This window comes from Podarcis melisellensis (assembly GCF_964234715.1).
Source record: "Podarcis melisellensis genome assembly, chromosome: 3".
Lineage (NCBI taxonomy): Eukaryota > Metazoa > Chordata > Lepidosauria > Squamata > Lacertidae > Podarcis > Podarcis melisellensis.
The window spans coordinates 43408034-43431491 of NC_138530.1; the positions used below are offsets into that span (position 1 = coordinate 43408034).

The window sequence follows — 23458 nt, forward strand, 5'->3', positions numbered from 1 at the left end:
AGCAGCTCTTTTATAAAAAGAAGGTTGCATACATTCCATTTCTAGTCAGACTTCAGAATAGATAGCACAAGCTTTCTGGTATTTGCCTCATGTAAGGAAAGCACACTTTGTTAGTCTTACACAATAATTTTAAACAACCCATAGTTTCTTGGTTCAGGTGACAAAAGCACATGTGACAGCTTCTGAACTCCTCAAAGGAAGAGAGAGCACACAAGCTCAAGACCCTCTGCAACTGGATCATATCATGTTCAGCTATAGTGCCAAGTGCACCCACCAGTACTTCTTATGGCAGCTGCAAAAAATTGCAGCAATTATCCCCTCCGAAATCCACAACATATGAGAGAGTTTATTCCTCCTGCAATGAGCATGCCCCCTTAAACATGCCCCGATTTCACAGGGTACTAGGACTGGACACCCACTGCCCCTCCCTTCAGTGCAAATAGTCCACCTCTCTGAACAAACGGCTGATGTGCCCTTTTTCTCCATGGGTGCAGGTGTAGTTGGGATGCCTGCTAGTTTCAAAGTCGCAGCAATTTTGTATTCTTAAATGCCCCAGTGCCTTTTTGTAACTGTCACCTACAGCTCTCTTTCCAGTGCTCACTGGAAATGTAATGTCCAAATGTGGCTGCTGAGCCTTCAAATGAGCTCCTCTTCTAGGGAAGGAGAAAGGGCAAAAACTGGGGAAGTAGAGGGAAGCTTAGAGTGTCCAGATCAACAACTGTATGAAGGTGATGATTTGAATTTGCATTCACAGGATTCAGATGTTGAAACTGTATTGGACCGGTTCTTTGTTTTAGTCACTGATGGTCAAGCGTTTTTCTCTAGTTTTTATTCATTTTTTCCTGGTTCTGAGTGGTACCTGAATCCTCAGGAACTCCACCTCCTCAGTAAGCATCTGCCTCTCCTTGTATAGCTCATTCTGCTTGTTCAGCAGCTCCACTAGTTGCTGGGCAGTAGTCTGGCAATGCTTGTCAAGCTGCTGTAACCTGGGGGGAAAAACAGATAAAAAGAGGTTGCTCTGGTGGGGCAGTTATAGGAGGGAATGACCCAAGTTTCTCTGGAAGTGAAGCGCATGGTAGAAGCTGTCCTTTAGGTATACATTCTTCCCCTGCACAGACACATTGTCAAGTATTTTTATTTTTAAATTAGAAACCTTATCTGGAAGAATTCACAAAATTACCTTTACCAATATGTATCACTGCAGGGCCATATTAAGCCATTTCGAGGCCCCAGGCACTTAATATTTTGGTGTCCCCATATATATCTAATTCAAACTGCAAAATATTTTTTGTTTTTCAAAATGAAACAAAACCTACAGTAACATGGAAAATAATGTTTATTGTTAACACACTATTATATACATGACAGTCAATTGTCACTCACTTTTTACATATTGCCTTAGAACTGGTCACAAATAAAATGAAACTCTAGGGTAATTTCATTGTGGGTTGACACATGGAATGCTTCCAAAATCGATGTGGTTAATATTTTGCTCCCTTACCCCCCCAATAATTACCTCCAAAATTTGCACCAAGGCCTTTAAAAACCTCCAAATTTGGAGACACCCCCCAAAAAACTCACTCTCAGTGGACGACTGAACAGGAGCCGACATGACCAAGATCAGAACGATCATGTGAGCTCAGGGGACTCAAGTTACCAGACTTTATTTCTGTTGTATTTCCAAAATAATAATAATAATAATAAATAATAATAATAATAATAATTTTATTATTTATACCCCGCCCATCTGGCTGGGCCTCCCCAGCCACGCTGGGCAGCTTCCAAAAAAATATTAACATACTATAATACATCAAACATTAAAAGCTTCCCTAAAATGTATATTATTAATCTCTATTATTACTATTTTATTATTACTAAATTCATTTATTGTAGGAGCCTTTTTTGTGGGACCTGGTTCAGCAGCACCACATTATCCATGGTAAATCTGACAATGGAAAATTTCTGTGGTGCCCCCTTCCCTTGATGTGCTAAGCATGTGCTTAATGTGATTAATGGTTAACCCAGCCCTGATCATTGGTAGGAAACCACCGCATAATACAAAGTGTATGCATAGTTCTACTCAGGGACATGAAAGTTACCTCAGAAATTACTAATACCATGTCTCATAGCTTCATAGGTTCCACCAATGAATTACCAGACTCCAGCTTATTTACATTCTCTCCCCCCCCCATATTGTCATTCAATTGACGCCAAACAGGAATTCCCCACTGTCTCCACAGATTACACAATTTGCAGAATGTGTAAGGTCAGCAAAGCATGTCCCGTTTAAGAGTGATTTATTGAGTTTACAGACCTCCGTTATGCATTAAGTACTCAGCATAAAGAGTCATAAATATGTCTACAGACATACCTATCAGCATATATCCAGCTATCCCCCTTCTGTCTCAGTCACACTGAAAAGTAAATTTAGACCTAGAAAGTTGCAGCCACATAGCCTGACCCCCTTCTGGTTCAGCACTTCCCTGAGCAAATAGCAGCAGAACCTGGGAATGGAACTGCTGAGTCACAAATGCAACAACTTGCCTTCCTCTCCCATCCAAGTACTTGTATCACATCCAACCTAAAGAGGCACTTGACACAGCTGGGAAAACCAGATCCCCCTGCCCCCAATCTTTATTTACACAGCTGGAGCAGGAAGATAACTGGGATGTAAGCTAGGGCAATCAGGCATAGGCAAACTCGGCCCTCCAGATGTTTGGGGACTACAATTCCCATCATCCCTGACCACTGGTCCTGTTAGCTAGGGATCATGAGAGTTGTAGTCCCAAAACATCTGAAGGGCCGAGTTTGCCTATGCCTGGTCTAGACTGTATTGCTATATATGATAATCGATTTGGGTCCTTCTGTGCTACTACCATGTAGATAGCATCACACACAAGAGAGAAGTATTGGCAGGCTTTACAGATGCTCCAAAATCTTTAGTGAGGAAAAAGTCTAAGGGGGAAAAAACCAAAACAAAAAACTTCACCCCTCAAACAGTCCTATAATAACTCAATGGCATGGGATGTCGAATACGTGAGAGTAGCAACTTGGTGGAAGGCAGGTAGTGATGGACTAGAGTGGCTAGAACAGAGAAGCATAACGTATAAAAGTGAGAAACAGCTATCTTATTGTCTGAAAGGGCCACTTCCTGGTCTACACTGAGAAGTTACTCCAACAAAAAGGATACTGATGAATGGCAGGGCAAGGAAAGAGAGATAGAGGAATGAAATCAAGGAGAAGGGGAAAGAGTGCTTGGAATCCTGTGCTCTGAAGCATGCTATCAGAAGGCTTTTTAAATGTGTCCCCCCCTCTCCCCCAAAAAAGTGCTTTCCAGTTTTTACTTCTGCAATGTTCTCTTCCTATTCCACCAAAGTAAAACTAATCATCTTCCATAACTGACCGCCATATTGTAAAATTGGTAAATATATGACACGTCACAGCATTGGCTGCAAAAGCTCACCTGGCAGGGAGAGTTCATAATATGTGAAGAGAACCCTTCGCTCTCCAGTTTGCTATAAATATATATAATGAGGCCAGGATTGAGGTGCTAAGCCGGAAGAGACCAAATGATTACATTATGCATCATTCCAGTACCATCGGATTATGCATGAAACCGATTTCTACTGTACTCTGCAAAGCTGTAGGTGCCATAGCAGTGAGATTGAATTACAGCAACTGGCAGCAGCTAAATCACCAAATCCAATATCCACGCTGCACTTACTGGCACACATCTTAATTAGGTTTTAATATAAGTAATCTGATAACTACTCCTGGCTGGCTATTGCTGAACTGTCAGCACTGAAAGCTTTGTTATTTAGCCACTCTTCCTGTATATGGTGGCAGCCTCCCTACTGACCCTTGTCAAAGAACCCCATCTGCTGGTTACCACGGTAACTGAAAGAAACCAATTGAGCTGAACAGAAAGACTCAGAAGAAAGTCGGCAGCCAAAGGAATTCTGCAAAAAGGCAATAACCCACTTAGGAAAAGAGAGTCCACATTTCAATATTAGATCTTGGAGGGATAACGCAGCTGCGTGACTTTGCAGGTGAAGTCAAATGCTGGAGAAAATAGCTCCCCCTCCACTCTAGAGAGTTTAAGGGATTTGAAAGCGGGAAGAAGGAATCTTCTGAGAATTCCTTGCACACTCATCTATGGTAAACTGGTCTTCCCAGGTTTTCTTCATGCAGTGGGTACTTAAAAGTATTGACTTCGTTGCCACAGGAGGCAGTGAAGGCCACCAACTAGGAAGGGTTTAAGAGAGGATTAGAAAAATTCACAGATGATAAAGGTATCAATGACTATTAGCCACAATGGCTGTGCTCTGCCTCCATGCTGGGAGGCAGTAATGCTTCTGAATACTACCGTAGTTGCTGGAAAGCGCAGGAAGGGAGAGGGCTTCTGTGCTTGGATCCTGTCCTGCATGCTGGTTTCCCACAAGCATCCTGTTGGTCACTGTGAGAACAGGATGCTGGACTAGATGGGCAATGGGCCTGATCCAGCAGACTGTTTTTATGTACAGTGGTGCCTCGCAAGACGAAGAGGATCACGGAACGCTTCGTATAGCGGTTTTTTCGTCTTGCGAAGCAAGCCCATTGACAGCTTAGCGGATTAGCGCTACAGCTGTCAAGCAGCTTCCAGCGATCAGCTGTTAAGCGGCTTATCAGCGGAACAGCTGATAAGCGGCTTAGCGGCTTAAGAAAAGGGCGAAAAAAGCGAAAAAACCCCGCGGGGGGATGCAAGATTTTTTTCGTCTTGCGAAGCAACCCCATAGGGGAATTCGTTTTACGAAGCGCCTCCAAAACGGAAAACCCTTTCGTCTAGCGGGTTTTTCGTCTTGCGAGGCGTTCGTCTTGCGGGGCACCACTGTAGTGTTTAGAATAATAGAATTGTAGAGTTGGAAGGGACCCTGAGGGTCATCTAGTCCAACTCCCTGCAATTGTGGAATCTCAGCTAAAGCACCCATGACAGATGGCCATTCAACCTCTGCTTTAAAACCACCAAGGAAGGAGAGTCCACAACCTCCTGAGGGAGACCGTTCTACCATCGAGCTGCTCTTAACAGCAGAAAGTTCTTTCTGGTGTTTAGGCAGCATTTCCTTGCTTGTACAGTGGTACCTCGGGTTACATACGCTTCAGGTTACATACGCTTCAGGTTACATACGCTTCAGGTTACAGACTCCGCTAACCCAGAAATATTACCTCAGGTTAAGAACTTTGCTTCAGGATGAGAACAGAAATTGTGCTCTGGCAGTGCAGCAGCAGCAGGAGGAGGCCCCATTAGCTAAAGTGGTACCTCAGGTGAAGAACAGTTTCAGGTAAAGAACGGACCTCCAGAACGAATTAAGGTCTTAACCCGAGGTACCACTGTAACTTGAAGCCATCGGTTTGGGTCCTAGCCAAGCAGGAAAACAAGCTTGCGCCATCTTCCAGAAAACCTACAGTGCCCACCCCCCACAAAATATTTCCATATCATAAAGCCCTATTACTGTGCTGGCTGCGTTGGGAATAATGTGGGGAAATGACAGTGCTCTCTGCTGACTGATTTCAGTTCCAGGAAGACGCCAGCCCTCTTGACCTCTGAATACTCAAGCTAAACACTAAATAATTCAGTCCCTTTAATAGGCAAAGAGCTTTGCAGTGCGTATTCCATTCATTCTTTTAACACTCCCGAAGTTCCCAAATCACCCAAGATGTGTCACCATTTAGGGTTTCGCACATTACTGTGTTTTTCCCCTCTGCTTGGAGTTCTCTTTGTGTAGAAAAATATGAGTTTATTGGAATGTGCGAAGCACAGCATGTTTTTGGCACTGCAAATTCACGGATGGGCAACAGAGGCATGCAGAAGCAATCCAACCTGAGTAGGAAAAACAGTTGTGCTTCACTTTACAGTACACTACAAAAATATTGTTTCTGTGTGAGAAAATGGTAATCTGTGAAGTTAACACAGCAACTAACTGAAATGCCAGGTGTGTGTGTGTGTGTGTGTGTGTGTGTACGTATGCATTATCTTCATTTGATAACTGCAGCATTTTGTGGTGACTTCTATGTATGAATGAGCCATTACGGGTCAAAAAACCACAGAAAGAACTTTAATATCACCCCACACATTTGAGACATAACTGAATCAGTTCACTTCAGCTGCTGGTCATCAAGCAATGTATATCATTGTGAAGCAGTCCTAAGCAATGTTTAAATTTATGGCAAATGATTAAATACTGTTAAATGAAATAGAACTAAGGCTGCACCCTTTGCACAAATATCTGGGAATAAGCCCCATAAAACATAGTGGCCTCACTTTTAAGGAAACATGAATAAGTAATTCTAACTACTCCATTTAATTTTGTAAGCCTCTCTGCTAACTCCCTCGTGTCATAGATATGAAGAGGAGTATTTAGTCAAAACACAGTTCTTTCCATCATCATCTTTACTTTTATTTGTATTAGAAAAATGCATAAAACATCTGATGATATTGCCAAAACAAAAACTGACAAGACCCAACTCAAAACTGAAAAAGAAATCCCATTCTATTAACCTATGCTGGAGTTTCCTGAACATCATCACAAATAAGGTTGGTCATGTTGCTGTCTCCTGGCAACCTATTTCTCTGCATTGTGGTTTCCTCACAAACTAATATTTATCTACCATCACTGTGGATATAAATATCAGTTTCCAAGAGCTCTTCACACCAAAAAAAAATGTACAGTAGTACCTCGGGTTACATATGCTTCAGGTTACAGACTCCGCTAACCCAGAAATATTACCTCAGGTTAAGAACTTTGCTTCAGGATGAGAACAGAAATTGTGCTCCGGCAGTGGGGCAGCAGCAGGAGGCCGCATTAGCTAAAGTGGTGCTTCAGGTTAAGAACCGTTTCAGGTTAAGAAGGGACCTTCAGAACGAATTAAGTACTTAACCCGAAGTACCACTATAATTATGACTGGGCTATGAAACCACATTGTTGGGGCTGAGTAGAGGTAGGCCGGAGCTAGCTCAGTTCCCAACAGGCTGGGCAAGACTCAGCCCTTACCGCAGAGGGGATGCTAGTGATAGTGGCTGATTTAATCCCCATCTCAGAAATTTTGGAGAAGGAACGGGACAGATTTGTGAGGAGAAAAATATGGAGTGAATATTGGGGGAAGAAAAAGAGGTGGATACTATTAATAGTAACCTGGAAAATATTAAAAAGAATCCATCCATCACTACACTGGCATTCTTATGTGTATTCTTCTCTTCCCTCCACTCCTCAACAGGCCCTGCCTAGAAGCTCAGAGACAATAGGCAGCAGGTGAAAGTGCTGGGTGCTCTTTGCCTTTGTTTAATGCATGTACTCTACTTTTCCTTTGCATTTGCAGGTGTGGCAGTGGATATCCTGGACCGCTGTCTTGCCTCCATAATGGACTGGATGAGAGCTAACAAACTGAAACTCAATCCAGATTAGGCTGAGGCCCTCTTAGTGGGTGGTTCCCTGGACTGGATGGATGGGAGGCTGCCTTCCCTTGATGGGGTTACGTTCCCTCTGAGGAATCATCTCCTGAGGCCTTTCTTCATGCTTCATGTGCCTCCTCTGTGAGAGGTCCGCAAATAGGTTTTTTCTGTGGTGGCTTCCCATTTGTAGAATGCTCTCTCCAGGGAGGCTTACCTGGCACCTTCTTTAGATATTTTTAGGTGCCAGGCAAAAACATTCCTCTTCTCCCAGGCCTTTAGCTAATGAAACAATCTATGGCCTATTAAACTGGGAGGGTTGTTGTTTTTTAAATTGTCAGTATGTTATGTATTTTTGTGCTTTTACATTGTAAACCACCCTGTGATTCTCGGTTGTAGGGTGGTATAGAAATTTATAGAATAATACAGCGGTACCTCAGGTTAAGTGCTTAATTCGTTCCAGAGGTCCGTACTTAACCTGAAACTGTTCTTAACCTGAAGCACCACTTTAGCTAATGGGGCCTCCTGCTGCCGCCGCGCCGCTGGAGCACGATTTCTGTTCTCATCCTGAAGCGAAGTTCTTAACCTGAAGCACTATTTCTGGGTTAGCGGAGTCTGTAACCTGAAGCGTATGTAACCTGAGGTACCACTGTAACAGAAAACAGCATATAAAATACGTTTTGTAGAAGGCACTTATTGCCCTCCACAAACACACACAGCCCCTCACACCCCAGTCTTCTCTTGTCATCCAGGAAGCGTCTCCTGACTCATGCCAAGGTGACAGCTGCTACCTCCACCTCAGAAGAAAAACCAGGCATTAGGAGCTGGAGAACCCGTGTGTGCATACACACATGTGGGGAGAGGGTGGAAGAGAAGCTGGCAATGAACAAAGAGGTCTGGAAGATGTAGACATAAGGGGGTGGAGGTCCCCTTGCTTTGAGGGGAATGTGTCAGAGGGTGCCTTGCAAGGAACTGAAGTGAAAATTTTAATAGTTGTAGTAACAACAACAACAAGGAACAGGGATGAAAACGGGAAGCTGTTGTGGCAAGAAGAAGCAAATGTAAAAGCAGGCAGGAGGGGTGAAAGAAATTGACAGTTTGGGGTGATGAGAAAGGGTACAAGCTAAGCGTGAAAGTACAGGAAAAGAAATGTCAGGAGAGGAATAAAAATACTTTGAGAGGCATGAGGGTGGGTAGAAGGAAAATACAAATTAAAAAGCCTTCTCCACTTGGATCAGCAAATTCGGCCTTTAAATAGAAAGGCTGAGTTACAATGCCTCCAGAGCCAATGTCTGCACTTCACTCAAGGGAAGTTGAACTGTGGAACTCCCTACTACAAGGAAATAGCTGTAGTAAAGAATTTAACCATTTGCAATTTCTGAGAAGAGGGACTGCACATCAATATGATGCCAGTAACTGCCAATTGAGTATATTACACACCACCTCCAACTTACCACCATTCTGTGACAGGTGGTCCAATTCCAAAGCCAAAAGTAGTTTTGGCAACCTGAGGTGCCTCATGCTCTAATCTCTGGATAACCTCCCCTGCAGTTTCATGCAGAATTTACAATTTTTAATTTCATCTTTACAACTCCCTTCGGACAAACAAACCAACAAACCTCTATTATTATTATTGTTGTTGTTGTTGTTTACAGACAAAGAACTGAAGCTAAAGTCACCATTATTACACTGTGGGTATAGAGTGGGGCAGGGAGACTTTTCTTCCCAACTCCCCACAGGTCAACTCTGACAGGTGGGAATGACATTTCCCCTTCATTCTGGCAGCATTTTTCATGCTTATTAAAGGAAACCTTGGGGTTGAAGTCCAAATTCCAGGCCAAACACCTTCAGTTAGCAAATGAAAACAAGACTTTCATCTGTATTTGCCATATACTTCCATTGCCCTTATTTTCCTCCTCCACGGCTCCGAAGCGCCAGTTTTTGCTGCCTTCTAGCTTGAAACTAAGCACAACCACCACTATGCTAATTCAGTACTGAGCCAGAAAGATGGTCTGCAGCAAGCTGCCCAATCCAAACTCCTTTCTTCAGAAACACTTTGCCTTTAAAAAGAGCCTCCCAGCATGAGCTTCATAAGAAGTGACACATAGCAGACAGTGCATGTGGTGTTTGAGCATGCTGCGCAGAACGAAGAGAGAATTCTTTACTCGGTTTTTGATGGCTTGTGCAGAGCGTATGGGAGGCCTGAAGAGACATCAGGCATTTCAAGAAATTTAGAAAACAATGTTGATAAATGTATCAGCTTCTGTTAACTCTGTTCGCTTGTTGGTCACTGTCTCCATTAAAAAAAAATCAATCATTCTTCATTTTTAATGTGTGCGCGTATGCACTTAAAACAAAAATACAGCACTCCTTTGGATCCAGTCCTGAAGCCTTAAGATGCCAAATTCTAGATGAAGACTGAAAGAACTGCTGTGATGGGCAAAAACAACCCATTCATTTATGAGCTGCACAATCTGCCCTCTGATGCAGACACATTGTAATGAGCCGAACTTTTTAAAACAATTGATTTTAGGAGAGCAGGGAAGGAAGATTCATGTAGAATAAAGAAAAAATGCAAGGCAAAAAAATCATTATTAGAATTTAAGAACAAGGTGCTTCAGGTGATAAGAAGTCTCTCTTTAAAGTATTTTGTATATCTACTGATTTTCTAGTAGACAAGTGAAAAAGGCACACTGGACATGTTGCTCACGGTAAGATAAACAAATTCAGCAGCACCCAGAAGTGCAAGAACAAGTCACAAATGTATTGGCTTTCAGATGCTTATCATAATGTTCAAATGTACTATACCAAGTCAAGTCTTCTATATAATTGATAGTGCTTTCCAAATAGAATCCAACTTTTTTTTTGCTTATGTATTTACATGCACATTCTGTTCCATCCTTCAGTTTGCAAAACACCATAGGCAGCTAACAAATGGGAAATAATACAACTACAAACAAAATCGTAGTACTGTACTCAGCAATGTTTAATAGCATAGGGAAATGAAAGGTATTTGTCTGGTAAAACTTTCCACAGGCAAGGTATCACCATGGAAAAGGATCTCTCCTTTACTCCTGATGGTTGTGCTACCAGAATAAAAGCTTCACATCTAGATCTCAACAGGCAGACGGAAACAGGAAAAGACAACCCACCAAATACCTGGATCTTAAGTTAGGTAGGGCTTCAAAAGCTAAACATCTGAATTGAACCTAGGAACAAACAGGAAGCCAATGACGTTGTCTCAAAGGAACTGTGATGGGATCCCACTTCCTGGTCCCTTTCAGCATTCTAGCTGAACTGATTTGAACTGATTGTAGCTTCTGGACAGTTTTCAAAGGCAGCATCATCACAGAATGTACTGCAGCACTTGGAAATTACCAGAGTAAGGCTATCTGAGGCTAAAATATCTTTGTCCAGGAGAGGCTGCAGCTGGTGTGCCAGCTTTAGCTGACACTGTATACCACTGAGGCCACTTGAGTCTTCCCTGACAATGATAGATTTATGAGCACCTCCTGACCCTTCCAGGAACTGGTTAAACACCAACTCCCTGAACAGATGAACCACGCTCCATCTTGTTGGGACTGAACTACCCTCGTGCAAGTTTATTACTGCTTTCAAGCACCATTACAGCACCTCTTCTGCAGTCCAGTACCAAACCCTGGCCTAAGTGCAGATTCAACTGGAACAAAATAATCTGTGTCATCCAGGAATGCCTGGAGCTGCCTTGGGACCACCTTCTCAATAGCCTCATCTCAGGGATGCCTGCAACTGCCCAGCAGTTTCTGCAGTCTTCTGGGTCTGGGGTCGTAATTTTCCAGGAGTGGCCTCACAACTACTTCCTCTCACAAGGAGGTATGTGTTATGGGGTGCCCTGGATGCAGCCAGGTATTGCCTTTCCTCTCTGCTAAATAAAACAATAAAATAATAAAATAAAATAAAATAATAATAATAATAATAATAATAATAATAATAATAATAATTTATTATTTATACCCTGCCCATATGGCTGGGCTTCCCCAGCCACTCTGGGCGACTTCCAACAAAATATTAAAGTACAATAATGTATCAAACTTTAAAGGTTTCCCTAAACAGGGCTGCCTTCAGATGTCTTCTGTGAAGAAGGGGCAAGCAGGCATGTGACTGATCAGTTCTCCGCACTTACACTGTCCATCTCATCAGGCCCCAACCAAAATTATTTCTACAAAATGGTGCTTTAGAGCAGTGGGTCCCAATTAGCTAATTACTGAGGACCCTCTATTTTTCAAAAGCCAAGCCACAGGCCCCCTACTTTTGATAACTCTATGGTAGTTATCTCTGCAAAGCAAGTTTTTGAACAAAATGTGGGGTAGCCCCTAATAAGCAGAGGATTTTAGGTATGCTAAAAAAAAAAAAAGACCATAAAATTTGTGACATTGCCATGCAAAAATGACAAAAAAAAATAATCATTGGTCAGGAGGCAAGGCAAGGGGCCACAGACCCCTCAGTGTGTTTTGCAGACCCCCCGGGGTCCCCAGACCCCTACTTGGGAACCGCTGCTTTAGACAATTCACTAGATTGTCCTGACTCCTGCCAGATTTGTAGTGCTCATTTTGTTTTCTGTAGGGATAGCAGGCATACTTGTGCTTACAGGTACAGGAGCTCTGAGAGAATCCATATTAGGAAGTTTCACAAATAATGCAAATCCTTTTAGAATCTTCTAAATATTGCAGCTGAAATTCTAATTGATATATTCAGCCTGATTAACAACTTACATATAATGGTAGTTTAGCAAAAAAAAGGGAAAAAAAGAATTGAATTTCACAGTGTGAATCTTTATTACTGTTTTTTTTTTCATATTTTCATAAATGAGTTTTGATAAATATTCAAACTTTGTGCCCAAACTCCCTCAACTTTCTCAAAATGAGTTATTGACAGTTTATGGTCTACTTTCCATTTCAGACCAGTGCCTTTCCAAACCAATAGCTTATTAATAACTCTTCAATGAATTGTTAAATATGCGTAGTTAAAACTGATAGGAATGTCTGAACATTCATAGTCTAAAATCTAGCAATTTCCATGGACAAGGAAGTACATCACAAATGTTTCCTGTAAGGCACACAAATCCAGAGAATATATTCCTGATACCTGCCTTGAATCCATTAGTGCAGGTGGGATGATGCACTTCTCTGGAGTAAAAAGAAAATGCAGCAAATAAAACAGCAATGCCAAACTAGTGTGCTTAAAATGCTATTCCTCCCCCCACCCCAATTAAACAAAGGGCACGCCAGCAGAGCATAGCCTGCCATAAGACACTGCAAAAACTCTAGCAAAATGTCCAAATACTTTCAATTTCATTTACAGTATTTCATTTAAAGTAAACCTGATTGTGGGTTCTCTCCGGGGGTGTAGGATTAGAGAACGAGGAAGCTAAGGTGAAGCCTCAGCAATGTATTGTGCAGAAGCAAGCAAAAAGTTTAGAATCAAGTCATGGAGTTTCCAATACATTTGCAAAAAAGAAAAGAAAAAAGAAAGAAAGAAAAAGGAAAGGGGGGGGGGAGAGAAAAAAAGATGAAGCAGTAGGCGCCTGGGGGCCAATTGCCTCTCCAGCAGCGGTAAGGCTGTTACTAGGCTTGCAGTACCATTTGTTCCATTACACAATCTCCTGAAGCCTTTTACAGAGAGCTAAAACAACTGCCTGTACCAACACGACACATGGCTTTCCATCCCAACTCTTTGCTAATCCAGACGCTCCAACCATCTTTCTTTAAGATGCCATATGGTTGGCAGAAGCCTGTAGATCTAGCAGCACATCTGCTTGTACGTTACTTCTTCCCTCCAAGGCTCCCCCTTCTCAAAAAACAAAACAAAAAAACAAAAACCCAACCAACGGATCAAGTAATTTTAATATTGCGAGTAGTTAACGGAGAGGGATTATTTAATCTTACATATGCACTGTATATATGCAGAAAAATAAATCATTGTTACAGTAACTAAATTCTCCAAGCAACAATTAGAAGCAGAGAAGTAAAAAAAATCAGTGAATAAAAAACTACAGTCAAAGGGAACGTGCTTTTTCATTATTCTAATCCTTGCCACTTCAGACACCAAAGCCTCAGAAATTTTATTTACAAGCAGCTAATTCACTGAAGAGAGGGACAGGTTTTCATTTGTCGGGGGTAAACCAAACAAGAATCAAAGACACAATAAATGAAGCATTGCTTTGTTAGCCGGCAGAGTGAAGGTTTGTATGTGAGTAAATCTGTATGAACACACAGAGACACAGATTTTTGGGTGTGTGTGGAGAAGTATGATGAGCAAAGATTATTGACACTGTTAAAATCCTGGTTGCACTGGCATGCATGCATCCAGCCTGCTTTTTTTGGAATCCAGCCGCCAGCAAGACAGGCTGCAAAAATTAAATTCTACTCACAGTATTTTCTAGTGGTTTGTAATTTTGAATATCTTGTAAAGTTTTACACAACTAATTTCCAACACAAAAGAAAACTGGTAAAGTTGGAGCTACAGACAAGGTAGGCTACAGAAACAAATTCTCTGAGAGATAAATGTCAGCATGCATTAAGGATAAATTAGGATGTTTAGATTCAAAAGGAAGTCATGCAGTGACAAATGCCATAGACAGAAATAAGTAATGCTGCCTACTAGGTACATAATTTTATTTGCATTAGCATTATTTATTTGACTTCTTAGTCACTCACTACAAAAGTCTTTCTAAGGGAATTTTTTTTTTAATTAAGAGCCAAAAGCATTATCATTTTTTTAAAAAACCCTCACATGTTATAATAAAACAATAAAGCTTCTGTTTGTATATTCTTTACAATTTATACACTTGAATGGTGCAAAATGTATATCCAGTACTGAATCAACTCTTTGTTGAAACATTAGTGCAGCAAAATGTTACAAGAGCGTGACTTAAAAATTAATCCTTTGGGTTGCTCACACATAGCATTCTATGCTTTCAGTCCAATCCTTCTACAGCCCATTGTTCTTAAAAGTCCTCCCCCCCCCCTTGACCCTGACACGATCAAGAAAAATGGTCAAAAGATCTGGCTGAGAGCCAGCTTCCTTCTGCTCCCTCACTTTCTGGCATGCTCCTTTAGCTCCTAGCACCAGCAGAGATATTTACGCTCACACAGAGGAATCTCAGAACTATATGAAGGCACTTGTGCAACATCTATGGAAACCTAAAGGACTTTGCAGTTGTGTCCAGAGTATGCATCCATTGCATGCAAGCAAGGGCACGTACAGACACACACCAGTTGGGTACGAGAGTCCCTTTAAAAAGAGTTGACTGTAAGTCTGAAGGGAGAGTAGTAGAGAACAATGAGCACCATCAAGCATAAGTGAAAGTATGCTTTCCCTCCCTTGAACACTCGCTGTCATGCATATTATGTTTAATGAATTTTCATGCTCAGCATGCCTTCTGTGTCCATGTGAAGGTACAGAACCATTGTACTAAAAGCCCACTTGAACACAAAGCAGAATAATTATACACATGCATCACACAAAGAAGTCGTTCTATTTTCAAAAGTCAGGAAGGAAGCCCCCACCCCTGACAGGATGGCATTTACTCCCTTAGATCAACAGCTAACTGTTCAAATGAATATTGATTGATAGAGAATAGTGCCAGCTGTAATTTTCAGTATAACACTTCCTTTTCCAGCACTCAGAACTTTCTGAAATGTTCAACGTTAAGTGTGAAATTGTCCATGCTTGCTCTCTGCCTGGAAATGAGTATTTCTGGCAAGTTGTAGAAAAATCCCATTAGCTGTTTTTGTAAAGGGGGAAATAGTTATTTCAACTTTTTTAAAAACCAAAGTTCACATACTAAAAATACAGCAACAAGTACGGAGTACTCAAAAATGAGGCAAACCATGGCTCAGCCTTAATTAGGTTTTTCTAGCTAAAGAGCCTCAATGAACCAACCTGATGCCTTGCTGTGCAGACAAGCATGTTGTAAGGTCGTAGCAGGACTGCAAATATAAAACCTCACACTTTTTTTCAAGTGGCAGAAAATGCACCCACAGCATAAACATGCATCGGTACTGCTACACCTACTTAAAGTACCTATATAGTGCATCACTGCTTTGTTAAAAAACTACACCAGGGTGAATCTAGCAGCGGCAGTCCATGGGCCCTACCTTCAGAGCCATTTGGCACTGTTCTGTTGCTTGAGTAAGTGTGTGCTAGTCAATCAGCAGAATGCTATGGATGAAAAAGATTTCAAGGAGCTTTGGATACCGCTTAGCTGTTCCTGTGCAAAACCTTTTCTTGTTTCAGATGAGTCAAAGCCCAGGTTGCCTAGAGCAGAATTCTAGTTCTAAGATGCTCTGTTTAGGAACATGTGAAAATCGACTTCTACTTTAACATCACAAATTCAAGTACAGTACCTCGGGTTACATACACTTCAGGTTACATACGCTTCAGGTTACAGACTCCGCTAACCCAGAAATATTACCTCGGGTTAAGAACTTTGCTTCAGGATGAGAACAGAAATTGAGCTGCGGCGGCGCGGCGGCAGCAGGAGGCCCCATTAGCTAAAGTGGTGCTTCAGGTTAAGAACAGTTTCAGGTTAAGAACAGACCTCTGGAGCCTCCCTGTACCCCTGTTCCAGTGGGACCTTCTGTGGTATGCTAGGCTGATCATCTGTTGATAGTTTCATTCATCTACGACTCCTAACCTGTGTATGAATTCTCCAAGGCTGGGTTGCACTTGCAGCTGGAGAAGGATCACACTGCCAGTTGTGTCCGTACAGGTGATCCCCAGCTGCAAAGGCAGAATAGCCTGGACAAGTTTCAGTGCGCAGCATCTGAATCAGCTTTAGAAAAAACTTTTGCCTGTTAGCTTCTTCTTAGACAATTAAAAATTATGTGCTGACATTTTTGGTTAGGCCACAGTAGATGGCATGCTCCTACATTCATGGATTCAGCACAGGTTTCCAGTCGTTACACTATAAGCGCTAATGACGGTGATGGGGAAATAGGACATTAAAATCACTATTTCAGCAGGCTGCTGCCATCAGTGGTTACTTTAGGTATCGCAGACAAGTTGCTATTTGACAAAAAATAAAAATAAAATAAAAATACACTTATGAGGAATACCTATAGCTCCCAACTGTTTTCACACACATCATTTCTTCCACCACAGACCTCTTAGCATATTGTTACCAGATTTTTTTCAATGAATCCAGGGACACTTTCCAACTTCAATGGATTTTGTCAGGGGACTGATTTGGAAATCCGGGGACTGTCCCCGGGAAACGGGGACGTCTGGTAACCTTATCTTAGCACATTCAAAACTTACAAAGCTCAGTACTGCTAAACCAGATTAATGATCATGAGAATATATTGGGAGACACCGGATCTTAAGACATTAAAATTTACTAATCCAGAATACATTTCTTTACTAGAAATTTAAAGTCACTACTGTCAGAATATATGTGCTATTGCTTAATTTCACTTGTGTGTTGTTAGCCACCCTGAGAGATACAAGCAGAATAAATAGAGCAGAAACAAGGGTGGGGGGGGGGGACACACCAAATACAACTGGCTAGGAGGCATTGTGGGGATTTTATATCCTACAAATATTCTACTCCCCACCCCATATTCTAGTATCATTTTTAATTTTTGACTCCCTGTGCCCCGCTAAACGACTAACAATCTATTGTTCTAATGAATAATTATGGAGAATTTATTCATTCTACTATATTGTTCATCCCTTTAAATATGTTGAACAGTGTTACAGGTATAACTTTACTAGTGCGAATGCATCTTTTTATATGTTTAAACATAAGACCATTTTAGCCATATATGGAAAATACCATTCAACAAATTAAGCATTTTCCTCATGCATAAATTTATCCATATATAAAAATTAATGTTAAGCAACTTTAGAAACCACCCTGCATTTAGATATTGGTATTTTTAAATATTTTCAAAATACCTGCATGAGAAAATGCATATTGTTGGTAGGCTTTTTCTTAAACTATTAAGCTTAAAATTTGCTCTAAAAATTACAGTCACAATTAATTGGTCAAACTGTGGCTGTAGAAGTATTTCTTATCTGAAAGCAATGTCTGAACATTTGGAGTTTTCTGGCTAGATGATGATGTTACAATATGTGATTGGATGCAGCAGCAGCCTGAATTTCTAGTTCACATATGTGTTTTAGAAGAGCAATCTCTTCATATAAAGTCGCTGTTCCTCATGCTAGGTCTAATGTCATTTCAAAACAATGTGATAATTCTAGACAATTTTCTGCATCGCCTATTATTCAGCTGTCTACACTTAGGAATGTCATCTTCCTTCTTAGGATTCCCTAATTCTGTGATGAAAAAGAAATCTGCATTTCCAGGAGACATTTCTTCCTTTATAGCATTTTTAATTTGCAACGTTTTGAAGATTCTCACCTGAGGCAGAAGAATGAATGTGCTGGGCTAATTTTGGCTCAATCACTGCCTGGACAGAATCTGAGAGGAATGTTATGTAGAATCCAGAGAAAGTATAAGCAGCGTTATTTAACTTTTTGCTTATCATATTCAGTGCACTGTGTATACCAATGCTTCCTTTCCCCATTATTTTAGGAATACCCCTGGAAACTCCTGCTCACGTTAAATACTGTAAAACTAGCATTGAAAGGACAGGAATCCTAGCTTGCCAAAAAGTCATTATCTTGGGTAAACTGGATCCGTTGATCCTCCTCAAAAGCCCAGAAATGTATACTGAAAAGGGATGAAAAGGTCAGATGATAAACGGAAATTGTAGTACCTGATCAGAGTCAATTCAAGCAGAGAAAAGTAAAAAATATTACCAATGAGCTTCAAAAATACAAATTTACCATCATATTGACAAGATATCCTGGTAGGGAAAAAATGATGAGTTTACTCATATGCAGAGAAACTGTGTGGTTGCTTCATGGACAGTGATGTGAAGAAATGAAAAATGGAGAGTTGATAGCCATATTCCTAAGAGTTCCTAAGTTTCACAGAATCTACGTATTTAGAAAGAAATAGAAATTTGGGTTTGAACCTCTGCTTCCAGGAATGTAGACCATATCTCAGTGGCTACTGAGTTGCTTTCTTTCTCACTAAAAATAAATATCCAAACACAGAATATTACTCACTGTATTAATAATATTATCCAGTCATTAAGCTAATTCTCTTTCAGGGGCATCCAGTTAACTCCACAAAAACAATGTGATGTAACAGCTGCTGGGAAATGAAATGAAAGTGGTTGCATAAACAGTAGTTGCAATACTTTCCAGTTCCCAAGACAACAATGTAGATATGGATCCTACTCTTGATTTGGATTGATTACAATTACCCCAACCCATGGATTGAGGGAAAGCCCAAGTAAAACCCTGTAAATTACTTGTTCCATGTACAATATATTACTGTAAATCATTGGATTCTGGAGATAAGATCTCTTATACTGGTCACTGGATTGGAGTGCTTGTTGCATACAATGACATGTGTTTAAGATTCAATGCTGTTAAGAGGTCATCAATTCCATGTCAACTTATATAAAAATTGACCCTAAGTGTGTGTCTCTATGTGTATTCCATTTTAATCTTCCTTACATTTGACTGCATTTCGGTGAATTATCCATGTAGTTTTTATTTTGACAGCTCTCTTTACAGCAGTAAAACAAAATGTGTGCATTGCAAATGGCAAGGATTCAAATTTCAGCTATGTTTATCCAAAATAGCACTGAACTGCTTCTGTACTTATGCTATACTGCCTACAGCCTTACGGAAGGGGAGACAGATGGGATGAATTTAGCAGGGAAACAGCTGGGGCTTGAAGAAGAGACAAGCAAAAGTTTTGCTATCAGGCTTCATTATGTATCAAGGTACCAGTAAAATGTGTATCCGTAAGGCAGCCAAAAAAGTGTGTGTCATTTGACTAGTGATAATTACCTTTTCTCAACAGCTGACAATGTTCTAAGTAGCATTAAATAGGTATAATAATTAAGCAATAAGACAAGGCAGGCACTGCTTTACTGGGGATTATTGCTTGCCTCGGGTGGTGTTGCAAGGCATAAGGCTGAAGGGCAAGTGATTTCAGCCACCTGAGAAATGCAATAATCCCCAGAAATGCACTTCCCGGAATGCCTCACTGCTATTTGAAAAAATGGAACTCCAAAGAGGACAAGATGTTAGGCACTTTCATATCCTGTAGATTTGTTGACATGGGACTGACATTTTGACAGCCAACTCTACTCATATCCAGTCTTCTAAAGACCTTTTGACACATGCCTCATTTCACCATTTTAAATTGCTTATCTGTAATGTTCAACAAAGATGCACGCTGAAAATGAATGCAGTGTACTGGATTTTCACAGTATATACTAAATATGGTACAGGCTACAATAACTTATAGATTCCAAAAAATGTTAAGGATGTAAGACAGTCAGAAAGCTTTGTGTTCTCAGCTTAATGGTTTCCCCAATTGTTATCATGCCTGAACATGTCCTTAATCATATGCTACTCTAATATGTAAGTTATATGGGTGAACAAAGGAGGACAGTAATAGTAGGCAGGTACTCTCACTACACAGTTTTAGATGCCTGCTTAATAATATTATTTCAACAACCCTGAAATAAATACTGGTTTTGACCTTTTGCTGATTTTACCTCTGCTTTATTGAAAATTGCTTATATTATTTTAAAGTGCTTTTCAACCAGTTTATACATTTTTTCTAGATAACTGAAACAATAAAATATTTGGGTTCTTCAATCTGGAGATTGTTGCAAATCATGGGGGATGTTACATTGTGCCTTTCCTTGGGGGAATGAGCAAAAACAACTAAATCCCAATTTAGGGTTTGAAAATGTAAGAATGTTTATTCACATAGTTAAAATGGCTTTCACCATGCAAAACAGCAAACTTAATAATTAGCTGGTCCAAGGAAAAGAGAATGAAAGGAAGTTTCCTAAATTTCACTGTGACCAAAGTGTTTAGGGCTGTGGCTGTATATTGGAGCTCTGTGAGCAACCAGGCAGCAAGCTTGTGAATGTATGCCACAGTCTGAAAATATTGAAAAGTGTAGCACGGATAGTCCAGGAAACTGGCCATGATGGTGTGGGACCAAAGGGATGCTGGTCTTCATAGGCTGCCCTTGAACTCCACACCAAACGATCTCTAAGCAAGTAACTTGGGCTTTTTAGAACTCACTGAATGCAGTTCCAAAAATTTATGTCCCCTTACGGTTCCCAACTAACCTTAAATGAAGCAAGGGAATGAGGTATAGAAGGAAAGGCAAGGGATCTAGCTTCTACCTGAGATTGGGGAAGTTCACTCCCTTGGAGGCACCATTTGATGTAAAGAATGGACCAACTTGTGGGTTAAAGCTAAGGTTCTATCAGCAGAAGGATTTTCCCTGTGCAACAGAATTCCTCCTCTCTCCTCCTGCATTGCGTTGTCTACATCTGTTGGGGGGAAGTCCCCCCAACACCCCGGAGCAGATTTGAGGATGTCACAGGACACGCATGGGGAGAAGAAAGGGTAATTCTTATTGCACTCTGGGGAATCCTTGCTCCCAACATCCGCTAGCCCAACAATTTAGCTGAATACAGCCATACGTGAGGAGAGAACTCACCCAGTTAGGACAAAATGGTATCTTAGTGACACAGAGTTAAAATGTGGTTTCCTAAGAGGCGGTCTTACCTGAAGCAAAAGGTGATTAGATTGAGGATGAGGCTGGACACAAAAGACAAACCAACAGGTGGATTTGCTAAGTCACTGCAAGTGAATCAATATATGTTTCCCACCGTAGAGTGATTGGATAGTCCTTGGGCAAAGATGCAGGACAAGAACCAATCAGAATAAAGTTGACTTAAGTTCATATCATATTTGGTCTTGAGTGACTGAGGTGTTCCATGTGAGAACTGGAGGTAAAAGGGCTTGGCCTTAGGAAATCCACATGGCTATTCATTATGTTCCTGTGGGGGCAGTGTGACTTGGAAGGAGGCTTTTGCTCTTGCCAGGGCTAAAAAAGACTAGAGGCTTGTGTGTGCACTAGAAGTTAGCAAACAGCATAGGTTATATGATTAGGCATTAGCCTACATTTGGAATTCTTACAATTCTCAATCTCATGCATACAAGTGATCAGGGCCGGCCCACCCATGAGGCAAGGGTGAGGTGATTGCCTCAGGGGCAGCAGGATCCACAGGGGCAGCAGCTCTTGATGTAGATCTTTATTCCCTCCTAGTTCCTAATGTAGGTCTTCACTCACCCTTTCTTTCCTGGTAGGAAACCCTGTGGTTTGCCTCAGGTACCAAAATGTCTTGGGCTGGCTCTGCAAATAATCTCTTTTCAATATGGGCAGCCAGTCCACGCCAAGGTTTGCTTCCTCTGTGAAACAAGTGTGCACTGTTCTGCTGAGCAAAGCTCAAGTTTTAGCATGTGCACAGTGCCAGCTATATTACAATCCCTGGTTACACAGTATTCCTTCTTTGAGGAGGCCCACATTTAATTTCATCCCAAAGGTATTTTAACACTCAGTTTTGTTCTACACTGCAGTTGCTGAAACCAAAGATGCAACCACAAAATCTTTCTGTATTTTTGCTGTTTCAGAAAAAAAAAAGCGCTGTTCAGCTATGCTCAAGACCATCTGCTTTTACAGTGTGTGTCATTTTGGTTGGTTCTAATAAGGGTATTGTCCAACTGTGAATTTTGCAATACACAGATGTGCTTTATCTTAGCTTGGTCAGGTCAAACTCTCCTAAGCCCTCTGAAAAGAAAAAGGTTAACGGAAATAATATAACACATGATGCTTAGCTGACAGAAATCATTCATTTCATTCTTTTTCTTTTTCTGGGGGAAGAAGCAGATAGCAGGACCATATGAACGTGCACTGTTATTTAAGTTCCACAAAGGTGGAATTCAGGGAATTTATTGTAAAAATTAAAAAACCAAATGGACACAGCAAAGCAAATGACGCAGCTCAGCATCAAAAAGCCCAGCTGATAATGCAGCCTTTGACAGAAGCAGCAACTTAGCAAGTGGTAAGTCACATAACCCAACACAGATCCTGATCCAGATAAAGATACACCCAATAACTAAGCGATAGGAATGGTCACAGAAAAAAATACATGTCTCCTTAGCAATTGCCTCAACAGCATAAAAGAAATATCCCTCCAATGGGTGCACAATCATGATTTATAGACTTGGTAAACTTAAAGCTATGTTGATACTATGCTCTCCAAACAACTGTGCGGAGAATTAGATTGCTTCATAGAATATGATTCCCAAAACAATAAAGCAGAATACATGTTGCAGTAGTAAAGACAAGCAGGGGTGCCAATTTGAATAAAATATGGGGGGCAGGTAAGCACTACCCCATATAATCACAAGGTGCGGTGTACACACACCATTTGAATGGTGATGCCGATCGATTTGGCCTGGCTCCCTCAAACATTTTATGGGGGGAGGGATCTTGGGCCCTAGGAGTTGGCTCCTATGAATACAAGATTACAACTGTAAGCAAGCTAGCTTCTTCTAGATATCAGATGTTGTTAGTTGCCAAAATATCTCCAGGTAAGCTTCCTGATAAAATGCACATTTTAGAACGAAAAATTCCTTCCCCCTTGTTCTCCTCACTACCTAGTGCTGTAAGTAGCCACAATGCACAAACACCTTTGTCTGAATTAAATTAGGTAGAGCAGGGGTCGGCAAACTTTTTCAGCAAGGGGCTGGTCCACTGTCCCTCAGACCTTGTGGGGGGCCAGACTATATTTTGAAAAATAGAAAAATGAACGAATTCCTATACCCCACAAATAACCCAGAGATGCATTTTAAATAAAAGGACACATTCTACTCGTGTAAAAACACGCTGATTCCCGGACTGTTCACGGGGCGGATTTAGAAGGTGATTGGGCGGTAGCCGGCCCCGGGGCCTTAGTTTGCCTACCCATGCGGTAGAGGTAAAATTAATTTGTGTTGCTTCCCAACATGAGTTCCATTTGAGTCCCCAGTATAACTATTAATAGCAAATATGTAATTTTGGAAATACTTCTTTAACAATGCTTTATGGCATAC

At 41.1% G+C, this 23458-nt stretch overlaps 1 protein-coding gene across 2 annotated transcripts in view; it reads right to left on the bottom strand.

The window, feature by feature from the left end:
- Positions 1-622: 622 nt before the first annotated feature.
- Positions 623-23458, bottom strand: part of SDCCAG8 (SHH signaling and ciliogenesis regulator SDCCAG8) — an 88315-nt gene continuing 65479 nt past the window's right edge. For both annotated transcript variants that reach the window (XM_081905817.1, XM_081905816.1), the window contains exon 17: positions 623-986. In XM_081905817.1, the coding sequence (XP_081761943.1) occupies positions 833-986 (154 nt within the window). In that variant the 3' untranslated portion in view covers positions 623-832. The remainder of the gene's footprint in view (positions 987-23458) is intronic.